A 17,039-nucleotide genomic window follows, 5' to 3' on the forward strand; every position below is an offset into this window, starting at 1 on the left:
TAATCAATACAATTTAAAAAAAAATCTAGTCAGAAAATTTATCTTAAATGAAACAATAATTTCTGCTCAAGATTTGCAAAGTTTTGCATGTTTATTTCCTGATAGTGATTGAAATAGTTGCAGCATTCTTACGAATTGCTTCATCATAAGCACTAAACGTAAATATATCATTAACATAAGCACAACGCTGATAATGGACAATACTATAACAATTCTTCCTCGTGTTGTCCGAAGCTTGTTTGGCTTTCGCTTCATTTGCACATTTCTTAAGATGAGCCACTGTCTTGTCGACTTCGTTATCCTTAATTGCTTCGAAATTCAGCAGAACATCCTTCAGTTTGTTTATCTGAGAAAAAGGAAAATTAAGAATTGAAAAATGATTTAAATTTGTTATAAAAAAAAACTCACATGTTCATCGTCTAGTTTGAATTCGTCATTAGTAAAACCATAATAGGAATATTCACAGTGAGTAACACAAATATCATCATCTTGGTGTCTTTTCTCGCATATTTCCTTTGGAGAAGACGCATTGCTTTCCAATGTCTGCAAAGTAATATGTATTCATTATTACACATTTATTAAATCTTGACGAAAACACGCATGAAACTTACTAAAGCTGCAACCACCAAAAGAATAAAACTTAACTGCTTCATAGTTGTGATCCTGGTGAACAATTCCAATTGTCTGTAAATGCAATGGGCAACGTTCTGCATTTTATACTCCATCAAATTGTCGAAGACTATATTCCCACATTTAATGATTAGGCAATAGTTAACACAACCTGTTCAACATTAAACAAATCTGTGTAAATAGTATGAGCATAAAGTAAATTGTATAGAGAGTGAGTTAGAGAGTTCGTTTTGTTAGCATCGTTATTTATATATTTTAATAAGAAATATTTAATAGATTCAGACTCTTTTTGTTTTAAATATTGCTAATAATTACAAAAAATCACCATTCTTGGGACAATAAAATTCTAGAAAGTGAACTTTACACCTTGACATGTTTAATATTGTGTAATCCATCAATTCATTATTGTAAGAGATCTACAGACCTACGAATTGCGCACGGGTAAAAATTCAATCATTGTAAAAGCCAAGATTAACTTCAAGACGCTCAAAATTCCATAAGAAATAATACAAATATTTCTGCTCGCAATATTTTAGTTTTTGCCTTTTATTATTATTAATCTTCAAACATTTATGGTTTTATCATATTTAATCACAGCGGTGGCATAACTAGTGTAGCTAAAGAGATCAGTTTTCACTGCGCAACGATAGTAGTCAATGACTCTAGTGCATTTTTGGTCCTTGTTTAGAGCTGATCTGGCTAAGGCCTCATTCGCACAATTCCTCAGATGTCTGCGTATATCTTTAGCTTTATTCTTTGCAACGCCACCATATTGGATTAGGATATCAGTGAGTTTTTTAGTCTGAAAATATAGATAAATATTTATGTAACATTCTGAATGATAGTGTTTCAAGAACTCACATGTTTCTCGTCGATCTTGAAGTTATTGCCGGCGAAACCGTAATGAGAATATTCGCAATGCAGAATACACACTTCAGTTTTCCTTAAATCTCCTTCCCTGCATTTCTTGGCGGGTGTGGCACCATAACTTTCCACGATCTATGCGATATTTTAGATTCAAAAATATAGACGTTCATATGGACACAAGCACTAACTTACCAAGGCTGTAATCGCCAGAAGAACGAAACTTAGCTGCTTCATAATTGGTGTTTAATAAGAGATTATTGTAACTGAACTTGCAGTAAGCTTGTTTTATACCCACGCTTTGAGGGAAAATTAAAAATTCTAACAGATTTTAAACATCTGTGCACACACAGAATGTCTCATATGTATGATCTGAAGAAAATGCATGTACATAATATAGTTTCTATTTCAAAATTCTTATGAAAATCAAATATTGATAACATTATGTTTCATAGTTGCAAAATGGTTTATTTAATATCAATGATTAAGCAATGTGTGCAATTAATTGTTTTCGTAATACTTTTCATTTATTAAATAATACTTATCATACTGATTTTATATTCTATGATGAATAGAGCAGTTTATATGAAATCGGTAGAATTAGAAGAATAACTTCTCATATTTTGTTGTATTTTCTCATTTTTATTTTGAATTGTAAATCTTATGGTATATTCATCGCACAAGAAGAGTAATTCATAATATTTTGACAATTGTTCTGTTCATCGCTTCCCATTTTGCTTTTGGCTTCAGCAGCACATTTCTTTAGATGTTCATCCACTTTGGTGATATTGTCACTTGCTACCATTCCGAGATCAACCAAAACATTCCTCAAGTTTTCTCTCTACAAAGGAGAATCATTATTATAACAGAATAAGGGAGAGTATTGGGATAGTAAATAATAAGGGTAATATTGAATTCTTCATCAGAGAAGCCGTATAAGGTATATTCGCAATGAAGAAGACATTTATTATTTTTCTCGGGATATATTTTCTTATATATCTCTTTAGCTGCAAGGGCGCTGCTTTCCAGCACCTGTAATAAATGTTATTATATGATTATTATATTATTATTAAATGTTAACCTTTTAACTCCGCCGTGTTCAACGATAAAACTACGGAGTCTTTTAACCTGCAAAGATAGAGTAGATGATTAAGAAAATGCAAGCGAAAAAAGCTTCAGAAACTTACATGACTCTCTTCAATATTGAACTTTACGTCAACTAAACCGCAATAGTAAGACACACAGAATAGTAGACATTGCGGAGATTTCTTGGGTTCGACTTGATGACACTTTTCCTCGGCAGAGAGTCCATAACTCTGCGCGATCTAAAATAAGCAATAAATATTGTTGTAATTAAAAAGAAAAGATGTTTCATGAGAAAATTAGTAACTGACCAAGAGAATGAATACCAAGGAAAGGAAGTAAAGTTAAGTCATGGCTGGTATTCAATTTAAAACTGGCGAAAAACGTAACGATCTTATTATTTTACACAATTTATGTTATTCTGAGAAATCTCAAACAAATCTGTTCAAATATTCGCTTTCTGAGAGTACAAATGAAAGACATTCACGTGAAATCTCATATTTATTTTCACATATGTAAGCTTAATCTCCTACAAATCTACATTTAAAATGCGATATATTTTGGATAAACTAGTTTCAAGGATTGTAGATCTTGCTGATGAATAGTGGCACCTTCTGTCTCTTATCTACAATGAGCGCGAGGAAGGGTTCGTCCACGGTGAATGTAATCTCTGGGTCTGGGACGCTGATGCTGAGCGTGATGACTGAGAAACTGTTCACGGCCGTGGCAACGGTGCCCAATTCGTCAACATTGAGAACAGCATGCTGAATGCAGTCAGTAACCCGGGCCACTGGAGCGTTCAAGGCGATATAGGGTAAATTCGATTGGCTGGTGAAAATGTTGCTGATTCCCATCTAAATACAAATAAATTATACATGATTGCTGTTCAGTAGAATGTCAGAAGTGAGGAAAACGCAGTTCCTTACCTCGAGGAGAGACTTTGCCAGGGCAACACGTGACTTGAGATGGAATTTGGGCATCTGCAGCTTCACAATGTGCGTCATGGCAAACTCCAATTCATCGATAATGCTGGCCAAGTGACTCGGCGTCATCACTCTGATGAGTTCTTCGAGAGTGTTTTGGTTCTGAGGTACGATCAGGATCATGGAAAATTCTCCTCCCTAGGCGAGAAAATATAATTCAAGTTACCATTCTCAACAAGAGAGGTTAAATCAGGGAAATAGCAGCTGAGAATAGATCTAACACGTACCGCATATGGAATTTCCACCCATCTTAGCCCACCAGAGGGTCCAGAGATGCCTTGCTGGACTGATCCAGTCCTCATGTGCTTGGCCACTCGCATGTAGTTCACTTGGCCTCGACGACCATCTTTGTAGTTGAAGTCTCCTTTGAAGGTCTCGTTGAAGGGATATTTCCACACGCTCTTAAAGAAGACAGCATTAGCGAGCAACAAGTCAATTCCTTGGGTTTGTGTACTGCTGTCCAGGAAGTTGGGAATGTAATTTCGCGTCGCCTGGCCAATCCAGCCATTTATTTGTTTGATGGCGGCCGATTGATTGGGGAAATCCACCGGAACAACGTCTGAGCCAGCCTGTTTTGCCCTCTGGGCGAATGATCCATTGATTTTAAGGTAGTTGGAGACAAAGAGCGCAGCTGAGTATTCCAAGCTCGTGGTCGCGTGGGTGTTCTTCAGGGTGCGCACAACATGAGCCAAGAGATCCGGGGATGATTGCACAGCTGCTTGTATTTGCTCTCGTGAGTAACCTTCAGCGCCGCCCTCCAGCAGAGACAGGGACAATTGGGTGAGAAGAGGGCTCACGATGATGTTGGTGTGCCGATTTGGAGGCTTGATTCCCTGCATAAAAGAATAAAAATAGTAAATGTCTTCACATTGAGCAGAATTTTTAGTATTTGAGTAATATTAAATTCTTAGATTTATGACTCGTGTAATTAGTGGCACGTTTTAGCTAATTAAATTATGTAGTTAGATGGAAAAAGATGAGACAACGCTTGTTTATTCCAATGTATTTGTCAAGGTATTTCTTGAATTTGGAAATATTTGCTTAATAAGCTATATAATAGAAAACATATTCTGACATCACAAAGTTTGCACTATAAACATTTTTATAAGAAGTGCTTAATGTGATTAATTACATCAGACTGATAAATTATTATCGATCTTCACTTTCATGAAAAGATTGTTATTTTCTTTACCATAAAAGAGTTGAAAGATATTCCTATCTGGATTATTTTCTAATACTGTTCTAATACATATATATTTTTACATTATACATATATTTGGTAACCAATTGAAAAACCTCACATAAAAGTTATCTCCCATCGCTTCCAGTGTAAAATGAAAAGACGCAATACACTACAGCCCGTCGATAGCACACAATTTTTGCTCGAGTCACAAAATTATTTCCATATCTCGTCACTTTCTACTTACTTTGAATAATCTCCAGGCAAAGGAGGTAATCGCGTCACTCTCGCTCGCCTGGTGTGGCCGCTGCGTGATGCGATTCGGTGTGTGCGGCAATTGGAAGTTCAGGGGATCGATATAGTTCTCCCCGCCAGCACCGGGAGATTTCTGCTCCGCCGGCTGCGGGAAGTACTGCTTCTGAGCCTGCTGGCGGTGCAGCTCCTCCTGGCGGATTCGCTGCTCCTCCTGGAATCGCTGCTGCTCCTGCTGGATTCTCTCCTGCTCGAGTCTGTGTCTCTGTTGTTCCGCCTCGAATTGCTCACTCGGGGATTGTGGCCTGAAGGCACCCTGCGGGGGCTGCTGGGGCTTCTGTGGTGTGTTGGGCAGGGGGAAAGCCCCCGAGGAGAGATACTTATTAATTTGGTCTTGCTGCTCATTCTGCTGCGTTATCACAATGTCACTGATGGAACCGCTGGTTTGGCGCGAAGTTATTGAGGATTTGTAAGCTGGCGAATGCTCAGGGATACTCACTTCCCCCGGAAATATCAGTCTGTCGTCCAAATCAGCCACGTCATGGGCGAGCGTGAGACACATGATCCCAAGAATGGCTGTAGAGAAAAACAAATCGTTTTGTAAACTAAGTGTTGTTGATTACTTAACTGATGTATGTTTTTAATCATTTATTAACACCCCACAATGAGTTTGTAAAAAAATTCTGATCGAGATTCACTAATATAATAAATGGGAAGCGGGAAGATGGGGAAAAATCCCCAGATAACCAATGTAAACTGGTTAGAACTTCCACTTTTCTGCGTTCTTCTCAAAAGATAAGATTTTCTCAGATTTATGGCCTTCATTTATAAAGATTTTTACACTTTTCCAAGCCCTCACTCACTATCAACATTCGATAGCCCTAAATAAGCGTCACGATCTTATTGATAGTTTGATGCATGTGTTAAGTGAATTATAAGAAATGTCCTTATAGTCATATCCGGAATGTTTTCGCAAGTTTAATTAAGTGTTTTTGTGTAGAATTATATTAGAAGAACAACGAGGATCTTGTGCTCAAAACAAAACAACAGAAAAGCTTCAAAGAGGCGACAAGTTGCTCTGAGTGCGAGCGCGAGCGAACTTCAATTGATGTTTGTATTTGTTTTTACAATCGATGTTTCAGGCAATTTTGTGGGGAAAACCCTCAGAAATCTCTCTAAACTTGAATTTCTTCAACTTCAACACATGTGTGTCATGAGAGCATAAATTACTCCATCTCATTGTCTCTCACTCGCACGTCTTGTGCAAATGTGTCTTCCCGACAACTATGTGACTGTGTTTAGTTGTTAATAAACGTGGAAATAGCATTTGAAGACACTTGGGTGGAAACCTGTTTTGGCAAACTATATGGATTTGAATGAATTAAATGGATTTTTTTGCGTTGGCCAAATCAAATCTATTCTGGGACCCGATTTCGAGAAGCGCGTGTGTGCAGTTTTTGCAAAGCGCCCAAGCACACAAGAAGAATTTTATGTAATCATTGCCTTTTTAATGCCCACTAATGGGACTATCTGACGCTGTGTAGTGTTAGTCATGTTGGGGAAATTTTTCATTACTGCGTACCTAAGATTACTTTAATTCCATCCATTCCGCCTTCGATGATCTTGTCACGGATATTCAACTACAAACGGTGTCACTTGAATGATCGCGAGAGTCGTCACAGTGATTTATTCATATGGAAGAGCTTGAGATTTCACAGATTGCGCTTTTTCTGAGGCTGTGCAGTCAATTAAACTGAACCGAATCACACAATTGAACACTGCAGATTGTCTCTCTTGCGAAGATTGGCACAAAAAGTGGGGGCCTTGAGGAAGTTTTCAGGGTCTGCTGGTGGAGAGCACAAAACACTTGCCGACTGTCCGCCCGAGCCTCGATTCTCATACTGTTGGGAGTTCACTTGAAGAGCTCGTTGTCTCACCCAAGAATCACCCAGGCTGGAGAGTTCAATGTGGTCGAGCAAGAAAAATCACTCAACACACGCAAAGTCCGAGCTCTTGTATTTACCTGTTTTCGAGAGTCTCGTGAATTTTTTTCTTATGCAGCAGCAAGAGCGATCTTGGTGTGCGCTCGAGGTGGGGATCACACAAGTGAAACTATGGCTGATCCAGTAGACTCTGGAGATTCCGAGTACGTCATCGATAATACAACTTCTCCTTCCTCTTCACTTCAATTTATGGACATTGCTGGAGCAATGCTGCACACTCAATATTCATACACACTCGCCTCCGTCTTGCGCATGGCCGGGAATTGTGTGATCTTTCGACCGGAGCTATTCGGAATTTGACCGCGGATCACAGTCCCGATGCTGATTTATTGCAAAGCATATTCAGGACAAAAAAATATCACTTTTCGCAGAAAAATCTTGTGGGGGTTTTTCACACTAATTTTTCACAGAGATTTGGACTTGTGAATACTGTAAATGTTCGACATTTCGTGGAACTCCCGAAAGATTTCAGAAAATGACTATTGCCACTTTCTCACACGAATTATCAGCTGCTCTTTTTGGATTTTCCAAATAGTCACTCCTCTAACGGACCGCGGAGAATTTAAAATGCCCAAATAAACAAAGAGAGAGAAGGTAATTTTCTAGGGAAAGTAATTTTCATATTGAAAAGATTCATATTAATTTGGCATTAAAAGAAGTCCCGAAATTCTCTAGATGTGAAGTGAAGAAGAGAAGATTTGAATTTGATTGGGTTTTCCTCTGCATTTTTTGTCTAAAAACTTATCAAGTTCCTTGACATCGTCAGAGTTTGAATGCATTCTTCAGTCATCTTTCAAGAGAGAAGATCATTTCTAAAAATTGAAAACATATTCAATTTTAATGTTTCATATTCAATTTTAATTTTCAATGCATGTTATTTAACTACTGTGATCATGTTAGAATAAAGAGAAGTTTAAGGGATTTTTGCCTTCATACTCAACCATCAATAGAATCCCTAAACAAGTGTTTACAAATAAATAATAAATTGCGATAAAATTTGTTTATAATTGTTTATTAAACCATCATTGTTTGATGTATTTTCTTAGAAAAAATAATAATGTAAAACGTTATGTGTAGAAAAGTGATGTGATGTTTGGAGAGAGTGTTGATAATATAATGCAAAAGCATTGGATACAATTAAATCCTCATTGAAGGATAAGATCAATCGCATTCAATCGTCATCCAATGAGACAGTCAATAATGCATCCAAAGTGCCGCTGAAATGCATTTTATCGATCTTATCATATCACACGCCAAAGGGAATCAGAGCAAAGTCTGACCTTCTGCATTGGGTGGACTTGTGATCTTGCCGGCGACCACAGTTAAGTTGTCCACATGGTCACGCACGAAGAACAAGAATGGTCGATCGATGGTGAGGAGTTTCTCCGTGTTGTCGCTGGATTTGGGCCGAACGGCATTGGCGGCTGCAAAGAAATTGAAAATAGACAAATGTGGGTGATCAAGAAGATCACGGCAATACAAACCGGTCAGGGAGTTTTCACTGCTGGCACCTTCGTTGACTCGGATCGAAACATGCTGAACGAGTTCGTCCACATGGAGTTTTTGCGATGAAGAAATACCACTGAGATCGGCCTTTGACGTGAAGAGTGTAATCAGGCCCATCTGCAGAGAAAGGAATTCATGAAAGTATTCTTAATGGACGCAGCGGAAGAGATAAGATAGTACCTTGGCCAAGTGTTTCTCAGCACGACTGGTTGTGTCTAAACTGAACTTCGGGAGACTCAGCTCAATGCTGCATTCCTTAAGATGTGAGACAATTTCATCAAATATATCAGCATTGAATTCTGCGATGAGTTTCTTGAGGCCCTCTTTTTCATTGGGCATCAAGATCAGCAGAGAGTAGCGATCGTTCTGCAACAGAAATGATTAGTGCCATGGATTTGATATAGTTTTTGGCATTTCACCAAAATGTCCAGCTTTTTACCTCATAAGGAAGTTCAATGACTTGACTGCTATATTTGGGACAATCAGCATATCGGAAGTTTCCTCTGGATCTCATCATGGTCACAGCTTTCTTCTCAGTCTCGGAGCAGTAGAAGACATCCTCGGGATCAGACCTCAGCTGCTGGAACGGCACACCCCAGCTGCCGCGGAAGTACAGCCCGTTGAAGAGGAGCATTTTCGATTCATACTTCTCAGCTGGAGCCTCACTCTTGGGACTTGTCTTCTCACCCACCAGGGAATTTCCACTCAGGGCAGAAGCCACGTCATTCTCGAAGAGTGTGCGACCGGAAGCCTCCGACTTCTTTGTCACTGGGTTCTGCTTAGCGAATTGGAGAATCTCCAGATCTTCGAGTTTCTTCAATTCAGGTTCGCTCTTCTTCACTGGCTCATCCAACTTTTTCTTAGTCTCTTTCTTCAGGTGCTCCTTGATTACCGGCACCTCAACGTATTGCTGATCGTCGATCTCCTTGTCGAACTTTGAGATTTCTGTCTCTTTGTCCTTCTTCTCAGGCAAAACTTCGGATTTGGCAGCATCAGCCGGTTCAGATTTCTTCAGGTCCTCAAAATTCGGAATATCCTTGCTATTCTCAATGGGTTCTGACGTTTTGGGGGGATCATCGTAATCGTAGTGGTATCGATCGATGTCTCTTACGTCGACGAAGTAACACTTCCTCAGGAGCTCCTTGAAGTCTTCCTCGGCGGTGTTATTGCGATAGACGTAAAACCAGGTTTTAAACTGAGGAGCGGACTTGGGATTCTCCCCCTGGAGATTCTTCAGAGCATCACTGTAGGTTTCCCTCACTGGAAAGCACGCAGATTGTGAAATCAAATTGAGCATTGATTTAAAAAAAAAACACCTCCCGAAAAATTTGATATCGCCGGCTTTCATCATAATTGTAATTATAGTAATTAAGATTTAGTAATTCACCTCTCAGACGATCGCTGGGCTGTCTGAGGACTTCATTGATCTCATCGTAGGTTTTCCCTCGGGCACCTTCGCTGAGGATGGCCAGGATGGAGGAAAATCCAAGTGGGGAGAAGACAAAGTTCTCGTGATTTTCAATGTTGCCCTTCAGAATAGTCGAGGTCACAATGTTGGTGGCCACTCCGGCTGCATTTCTCTCCTGCCCAACTGTCTTGGCGTCGCGATTGGGGAGTGCCCAGGCGATGCTGGCAGTGGCAATGAGAAGAACTGGAAGAGAAGAGAAGAGACACACTATCAATTTGCACTGTACCACTAACCATGTAACGGTCCCGAGTTTTCCACTCCCAAAAGATCAAAAGTTCTTTTGTGACTCTCAGTCACATAACGGAATTTGTATGGCGATTTTTTGAGACAACTTGGCTTTTCATTCTGGAATTTTCCACAAGATGGACATTCTCAGGACAACGAGAGGCTCATTTAGGATGAGGAAAAGGGTGTTTAAGTGCAATTAAATAGGAAATACTCACACAATCTGCCACTTTTCACCATAATGATCACTTGAACGGCACTTGCAGATGATCTTGCAAGAAGAACAAACAAGAGAATGGTGCTCGAGTGTCTGTTGCTGGTGCCTTTTATGCTCTTCCTCTGGTCGGTGGTCAAACGACAAGCGCAGAGGTGAGTGCTTCGCAAGAGCGCACCTTTTCTCGCCCAATAAAAGAGATTCTCTTGTTTGTATAACCGTTTATCAGCAAGAGTTGCTATTTTCAAACTCGCGCATTCTCCCGAAAAAAAATTCGTGTGATCTCGAATCTCTTGGCGAATGGATTTATACTCCCTCTGCGAGCATCTCAGCGATCCGCACCTTATCTGCCGATATTCGCAATCTTCTGCATGCTTCTCCAGGTTATTCAACTTTTACCTTCTCTCACTGTGACGCGAATGGATACTTGCCAATTCTCCCGATTGCAGATCCCGTTAGGGAGTTCTTGTGGTCCATCTCTAGACTTTCTTCCTCCATTCTCCTGCCCCCAGGGTGGTATTTTTAGGGATGAAAGAAAAGACTAATTGTAGATGACACTGAAATAAATTATATTGTAAAAGAAGCGATCGCTGGAGCTTATGTTTTCTCCTCCTTCTCCTTGTTGTAGCGCTCCAGTTCCTTGAGGAATTGCGCCTTCGGCTTCATCACGTTGGGTCGATCGCCACGGCAGTTGGGACAGTACCATTTGCCCTTCGGCTTGGACATGAGAGATACACAGGAGAAGTGGAACCACTCGATTGGGCAGAGATCGTTGTCACAGAGGATCATCTCACCGAATGAAATCTGCAAAAGCGATTCATTTTAGTATCGATTCCCAAAAAAATGCATCAATTAATTGTTTTTCTTCCATTTCAGCCCTTGGATGCTTTCCTCACCTGATCGCAGAGGCAGTACGTGGGCTCATCTGGGTCAATGGGCTCTTCCGGAGGTGGAGTGTCATCACGATCGCGAGTCTGATTGTTGCCACCTTGAGTGCCCCTGGCTTTGCGCTTTTTCTTCTTCCCAGCTTGTCCGGCGCCTTTCTTCTGCACAGCTCCAGCGTTCTGGGCAGTGCTGCTGCTCTGCTTCGCCGGAACCGCGTCACTTGTGCTGAGATTATTGTCAGAGACGGAGGTATCAGCTGCGCCCACCAGTGTGTCTGCCCTGGTGCGTCTGGCGCGTTTGGAGGCACGCTCCCCGTTACTGTTGGACCCACTGAAGCTCTCCCGAATGGCTGTGGAGCTGGATCCTGAGATACTGGCTGCCACAGGCGATGCCACAAACATTTGCTGAGCTGTGGTGAGCCCCGAAATGCTAAGATTCATCGTAGGACTGGGTATCCTGCAAGGCTCCTTCACCACGGTATCATTAATTGGGTCGTCTTTTCCGTAGTCTGCAATGAAGAGAATGTCCGGAAGGTCAATATTGAGGTGGGAATTGAGGTTAACTTGAGTATTCTTGCCTAGATTCTTGAAATCGTGCTCCAGCTGACGTGTTTTCTGGTCAATCAGCTCCTGAAGTTGCGTTACAATCTGCAGCTTCTCATCCCCAAGCTCCTGGGAGGCAATGAAGCTCTGCTGAATCCTTGCCATGGCACGAGATCTCTTGGCATTGGCAGACTCCAGTTCGCTGGTGGAGCAGTTTGACCACTGCTCATAGTAGTAGTCAGAATCACGTAGATGGGCTGCAAATGGAAGAACTGATTAGTATAGTTGGTCAAAATGTTGCACGAGAGTCTCAGAATTCACCTCGGAATTGCACGTCAATCTCCCGGATTCGCGACAGATACTTCTGCACGTCGTCCGGGAGGTTCTCCACTGAGTCCAAATAGTTCTCCACGTAGGTAGCTGAATACAGCGCCTCCACGGCGACCTGATTCAGCATTTTCGCGCTGCTTCCCGCGGAAATTGCTGCTGGAAAATCGTGACCACGAAAAAGAAATCCAAAAGACGCGGAACCAACGCAGTAATGCTGTCAGAAAGTCACAGGATCGCTATCTCTGTCTCGCTCTAATTTGTATATCCGTCTCATGGAGGGCTGTGGGTTGTATAGTGTGGCACTCTTCATTTCGGGATTTCGATATTGCCATCTCATTCTGGTGGAATGTCAATTGTCAGTTTGAGTGTGCGTCGCCCGTTTTTCTCATTCTCAATTTTGACTTCATAACGACAAATTCTTTGGTGGATTTTCCCACATTCGCGTGACTTTCACATTAAAAACATCACGAGAATTTGCTGCAAGTGTTGTGAAACAGGTGCTCAAGATGACTTCAACCAACTTCCAGGTGGGATTCGCGGACAACGCCAAAAATGCGAGCAAGTAAGTGTGTTTTTGTTTCTTTGCACCCTCTCTTTCGCGATCCGGGGGCCCCGGGGTGTTTTTCCAGCCGTCGCGTGACAGGGAAGCTATCTTGGGGGCACTTTGTTCCAGTAGGATCACCGTTGGCATCCTTGGGAGGATGCAGATTGGGGAAATTCCACGGCAGAGCAATGGCTTGGCCCGTGGAGGGGTCTTTTGTGTGTTGGTGATCTGTCCGGGTATCCAGAACCTGATTGCTCTCAGCTTCTGGTGGCCACATCTCAGATATTTCGTTACCGTTAGCTCTAAGATTCACCCGTGGTCGTCGCGGAGTCTCATTTGCATGGAAAACAACCTGAGAGCCAGGCCACAATCATCTGGAATGCTGGCCAGAAGTGGGCCCCTCTCGATCACCCAGCAAATTGATGATGATGAGAACGCCCGAGGATCTGGGTGAAAGCCGCAGTCAGTGTCCGAGAAAAGTGGCCCAAAACGCCACTTAACACTCGCCTCAGAATTAATTGAATATTCAGCAAATATCTCCTGGAGTGCTGGGCAATTGGCGAGGAAGAGTGGCCGGAATGCCATTAGGAAGCCACAAGTGATTGCGAAAAGCAAATAGAAAGGCAAGAAAGAGTCTTGAATTCTCACTTTGTTAGCACAAAAAAACGCCAAGGTTTTAACTGGCTTTGGCTAGAAATTCTTATGACTTGGGATTTGCAATACTCTCTGGGCGGCGGGTGGGGAGAGAGAGAGAGAGCGAGGGGTTCTATTGAACAATCGGATCCAAGAGTGGGCTGCAGAATGCGGGGGAGTCCGATCACTCCAACATAAAACGTCTCGCCATCCGAGTCGAGCAATAGCACAAAAAGAGCCACTCTCGAGACCTTGATTATGGAAATGCATTTGATAGAATTCCAGTGATTTTTTCCTCCTCTCTTTGGCCTTTTGTGACTCGATATGGAATGTGGGGGAATCTCACGAGAATGCCATCCAGCGGTCAGCGACTTCGTGGCTTCTCGCTGTGGCCAAGTGTATTTCTTTGATCGGTCTTATTGATGGCTCCTTACCAGACACCGCTCTCAATTCCTTATCAGCGAGAGAGAGGAAATAAGCTCATGGTGACTGTTTCTCACAGTGCATCTTATCACTTGATAGCGCTTTAAATCAAAGTGATACTTTTCACGCCTTCGTTCCTCGGTTTGTCTATTTTCACGGTGGTGTGACTCAGTTTGGAACCTATCTGATCAGGTGCATTGGTCTGGTCTTGCTTTAACTCTTAAAAAATCGTAAGCAGCGATAAACTACTTGAAAATCGAATTACGAAATCATTGTGAGTAGCACATTTTCATGAATCATGAGAAGAGTTGTAGATAAGATATGTTAATCCGAATATTTATTATTATTTATTTCAATCCTGCGCAGTTTTAAGGTGTTGCATTGTTTGAGCAGAAATATTCTCTGACTCAACATGGGTAGTGAGAGTTATTCACTGTATTAAATTCCACACATTATTGTTATTTAATTTTCTAATCACTCAAAGTTTCCGGTCTTTAAGCTTACTGGTGTTGTTATTTTTCACATAATCTCTTGATATAAAAATGGATCGTTCTTTTTTACTCTCATTTCAATCGCTGGAGGTTTTTTTCCCAACACAGAGTCGCTTTACAATTTTCTCGAGTTAATATTTTTAAAACATCATAGAATTTAATCGTTTGATTTATGTCTGTTTAATTATTATAAATACCAATTTGATATTTTCAATGTACAAACATGGTATTAAGGCATCGATTGAGGAGTGTTGTGAAATTCTTGAGAAATATCTCTCTTGGTCAAGTCTCGAATTTCATATCTCTGTGGATGTGTTCTTTTGTTGTTTGTTGATGCTGAAGATGGTATTTCCGTTTGGAGGTGAAATCAAACACTGGTGCTGTATAGATTGGAAACAGGAGAGACTAAGAAGATTTTGCACTCGCACTGGAGTTTCATTTCGAAAGAGATTTCTCGGGTGTATGCAAAAACCGTCATCATGCATTGAATCACGTTGCGAAGGAAGAAAAACGATGGTGTGTTTTTTGTCCTCTTCTGCACGTTCATTATTATATTGTTGTGAAAATGGTTAACAACCGGAGTTTCTTTGGCTCTTTGGGTCTTTCTCTCCATGCGCGGACCTTGGGAGTTCAAAGCATCATGCCTTTTTTATGATTTATAATTCAACTTGGCTCGCTTTTCAACTGATTGGGCATGGAAGTGAGTCAGATGGGGAGTTGTGAACAAAGGGATTAGTTGGGAGGAAATGTTTCGAGAACTGTGTAGAATCTGAATATTTCCTGAAACAAAAAAAAAGAATGTCATTTGAGGGGAGAGTCTTGGGGACAAATAAGGTGATGGAAAATATCTGTGATGATAGATTTATTCAAATATTTATTCCGTCTGCATGGTTTGCTTTTTCTCCGCAGCTTAAATCCCGATTGATTGTTTGATTACTTTGTCGCTTTCTGTAGTTAATCCTATTTATTGATATTTAATTTTCTGTCCATTCATATTCTCAGTGATTTGGAGTGCTCAATTCTTGGCAATACATTGTTGAGGTTTCTTTAATCCACATATATGTATACTCAAGTGCACTTCCAATAAGGTGTAAAGTGCAAAATTGAATTGAACAATTTGCACAGAGTGATTTTTCGCAACTCACAATCCAGTTTTGGTTTAGTCATTTAAACAAATGTCGGCGCGATGATTCACTATCGTGGATGGATGATTTTTAAAGGCAAGAGTGGAGACACAGAAATTACATTTGTATGTAGAGTGTGGTATTAAACGAGAGAAAAAGTGTTCTTTAAATATTTAACAAGCGCCACGTTTACTCAGTGGTTTTATTGAAATTCACCCGTCGTCTCAGATATTAATTGAACGTTCATATTCGTGCAGCTACTTTATAATATAGGGTTGCGCTCAATGGTTAGAATGGTTTGATTCATATAGATTTCACCTCTTATCAGTAAATTGTATAAATCTCTCCTGTCCACGCTATCTGATGATACAAGACATTGCAGAGCTCTCACCTTTCACTTTGCAGCAGTGTTTGTTTTCTTGGTCATTCCCAGAAGTATTCTTCTTTGTTGAGCTCTCAACAGGAAGAGGCACATAAATAAGAAATTGTACTGATGGCGGCATTTAGAGAGGTTTTTTCGCCTTGTATTAAGATAGAATGGCTACACTTGGAGATCAAATGCATGATCATTGAGCAGTTTTGGTGTGTTGGAAAGTAATTTGGAAGTTAATAATAGGATTCAAACGAGGTGTATTTTTTTTTACTTATTTTCCATCAGAATTTTAGAGAAAAAATCCGTTGCATGGTTTTTCAAATTCTTCGAATTTTAGAAATCGAATAACTTGGATTATTATTTAATTAGTGTAAATTAAACATCTTGATTGGCACTGTTTGTACGGGATCTGTTTTTTTGCCGTTTCATTGCATAATTCTTTCCTAGAATGGAATATTTATTGGAGCGATTTATTTAAAAATTCAACGACCTTGAATAATCAAGATACCACGCAAATATTGCCAAATTTTTTACCACGATTTGGCCTTTTCTTTTGTGGTGTTCGAGAAATGAGATCGAGAGTGTTATTCGTGGTTTTACAATGTGTGGTGGATCAAATAAGACAACTGAGGCAAAGAAACGCTTGCGTCTTTTTGTCGGTGTGAAGCCAAACCTTTATGCAAATTACAGACTTTATATTTCCCTCTGCGTCTCCTTCAATACACGTAATGTGCACCTTTTGGTTTGCAAATCCAATAATACTTATAAATTTGCAATAATTCTCTCTTCCTCTGACGATGCAAAAAGTATTTGTGTACTTTTCCAACGCACTTATCGAGTGGATTGATTGAGGGAAAACGTGTAATTTTTTAAATGATTATCATATTGCGATATTTAGTAATTTTATGTTTCACTACTTGATATAAGTGTGTCACATTGCTGCTCTTCTCTGAGCTGTCATCTTGTCCCTCTCACACGCTGTCTAGTGAGCGAGAAATCTCAACAAAGTCAAGGGCTTGGTCTCTTGTACTTTTTTCCGTTCCCTGGATTGTCTAATGTTTATTTATTCTTCATATGAGTAATATAGAGATGGTTGGATAGAAATATATCCAAGAGGAGGATTGAAAAGATAATTGAGGATGTTTATGTTCTATTATTTTTATTGCATTGTCGAGGGGAAGACTGGAAAAAATCACAGTTCTTTGTCTAATCTAGAACAATTTATTACATCAATTTTGTCTTGCTTGATTGGCTCTTAGCGTATGGATTTTCCTTGTGGTTTCTCA

At 40.4% G+C, this 17,039-nt stretch overlaps 6 protein-coding genes across 8 annotated transcripts in view; 1 reads left to right on the top strand and 5 right to left on the bottom strand.

The window, feature by feature from the left end:
• Window positions 1-59: 59 nt before the first annotated feature.
• LOC132256181 (uncharacterized) lies at window positions 60-728 on the bottom strand. Its single transcript, XM_059752432.1, has 3 exons — window positions 612-728; window positions 409-543; window positions 60-346 (listed from the first exon to the last, which is right to left on the bottom strand). Exons 1-3 carry the CDS (start codon window positions 723-725, stop codon window positions 92-94), a joined length of 504 nt encoding a protein of 167 aa, XP_059608415.1. The 5' UTR covers window positions 726-728; the 3' UTR covers window positions 60-91.
• Window positions 729-1,150: 422 nt separating this feature from the next.
• On the bottom strand, window positions 1,151-1,759 carry LOC132266054 (uncharacterized). Its single transcript, XM_059766887.1, has 3 exons — window positions 1,690-1,759; window positions 1,492-1,629; window positions 1,151-1,432 (listed from the first exon to the last, which is right to left on the bottom strand). Exons 1-3 carry the CDS (start codon window positions 1,729-1,731, stop codon window positions 1,193-1,195), a joined length of 420 nt encoding a protein of 139 aa, XP_059622870.1. The 5' UTR covers window positions 1,732-1,759; the 3' UTR covers window positions 1,151-1,192.
• A 1,306-nt stretch (window positions 1,760-3,065) lies between these two features.
• LOC132265610 (serine protease inhibitor-like) lies at window positions 3,066-6,953 on the bottom strand. Of its 2 annotated transcripts, XM_059766354.1 has the most exons (6): window positions 6,575-6,953; window positions 5,492-5,568; window positions 4,988-5,329; window positions 3,788-4,393; window positions 3,504-3,698; window positions 3,066-3,431 (listed from the first exon to the last, which is right to left on the bottom strand). In XM_059766354.1, the coding sequence occupies exons 1-6, from the start codon at window positions 6,597-6,599 to the stop codon at window positions 3,153-3,155; spliced, it is 1,524 nt and encodes a 507-aa protein (XP_059622337.1). In that variant the 5' UTR covers window positions 6,600-6,953; the 3' UTR covers window positions 3,066-3,152. The 2 variants fall into 2 exon arrangements, with proteins under 2 accessions (XP_059622337.1, XP_059622329.1); XM_059766346.1 differs by having other exon boundaries at window positions 4,988-5,568.
• A 1,135-nt stretch (window positions 6,954-8,088) lies between these two features.
• Window positions 8,089-10,970, bottom strand: LOC132257443 (serpin B10). Its single transcript, XM_059754340.1, has 6 exons — window positions 10,413-10,970; window positions 9,889-10,152; window positions 8,941-9,761; window positions 8,682-8,867; window positions 8,480-8,618; window positions 8,089-8,419 (listed from the first exon to the last, which is right to left on the bottom strand). The coding sequence occupies exons 1-6, from the start codon at window positions 10,432-10,434 to the stop codon at window positions 8,259-8,261; spliced, it is 1,593 nt and encodes a 530-aa protein (XP_059610323.1). The 5' UTR covers window positions 10,435-10,970; the 3' UTR covers window positions 8,089-8,258.
• On the bottom strand, window positions 10,954-12,389 carry LOC132265628 (inhibitor of growth protein 5). Its single transcript, XM_059766365.1, has 4 exons — window positions 12,157-12,389; window positions 11,871-12,092; window positions 11,305-11,801; window positions 10,954-11,212 (listed from the first exon to the last, which is right to left on the bottom strand). The coding sequence occupies exons 1-4, from the start codon at window positions 12,290-12,292 to the stop codon at window positions 11,006-11,008; spliced, it is 1,062 nt and encodes a 353-aa protein (XP_059622348.1). The 5' UTR covers window positions 12,293-12,389; the 3' UTR covers window positions 10,954-11,005.
• Window positions 12,390-12,504: 115 nt separating this feature from the next.
• LOC132258551 (microtubule-associated protein Jupiter) overlaps window positions 12,505-17,039 on the top strand; it is a 44,333-nt gene continuing 39,798 nt past the window's right edge. The window contains exon 1 of one of the 2 annotated variants that reach the window (XM_059756015.1): window positions 12,505-12,727. In XM_059756015.1, the coding sequence (XP_059611998.1) occupies window positions 12,672-12,727 (56 nt within the window). In that variant the 5' untranslated portion in view covers window positions 12,505-12,671. Of the gene's footprint in view, window positions 12,728-13,950; window positions 14,040-17,039 lie in introns of those variants that run through there. The other variant, XM_059756264.1, reaches the window with a different exon arrangement.

This window comes from Phlebotomus argentipes, unplaced genomic scaffold, assembly GCF_947086385.1.
Source record: "Phlebotomus argentipes unplaced genomic scaffold, Phlebotomus argentipes genome assembly contig_6, whole genome shotgun sequence".
In the NCBI taxonomy this organism is placed as follows: domain Eukaryota; kingdom Metazoa; phylum Arthropoda; class Insecta; order Diptera; family Psychodidae; genus Phlebotomus; species Phlebotomus argentipes.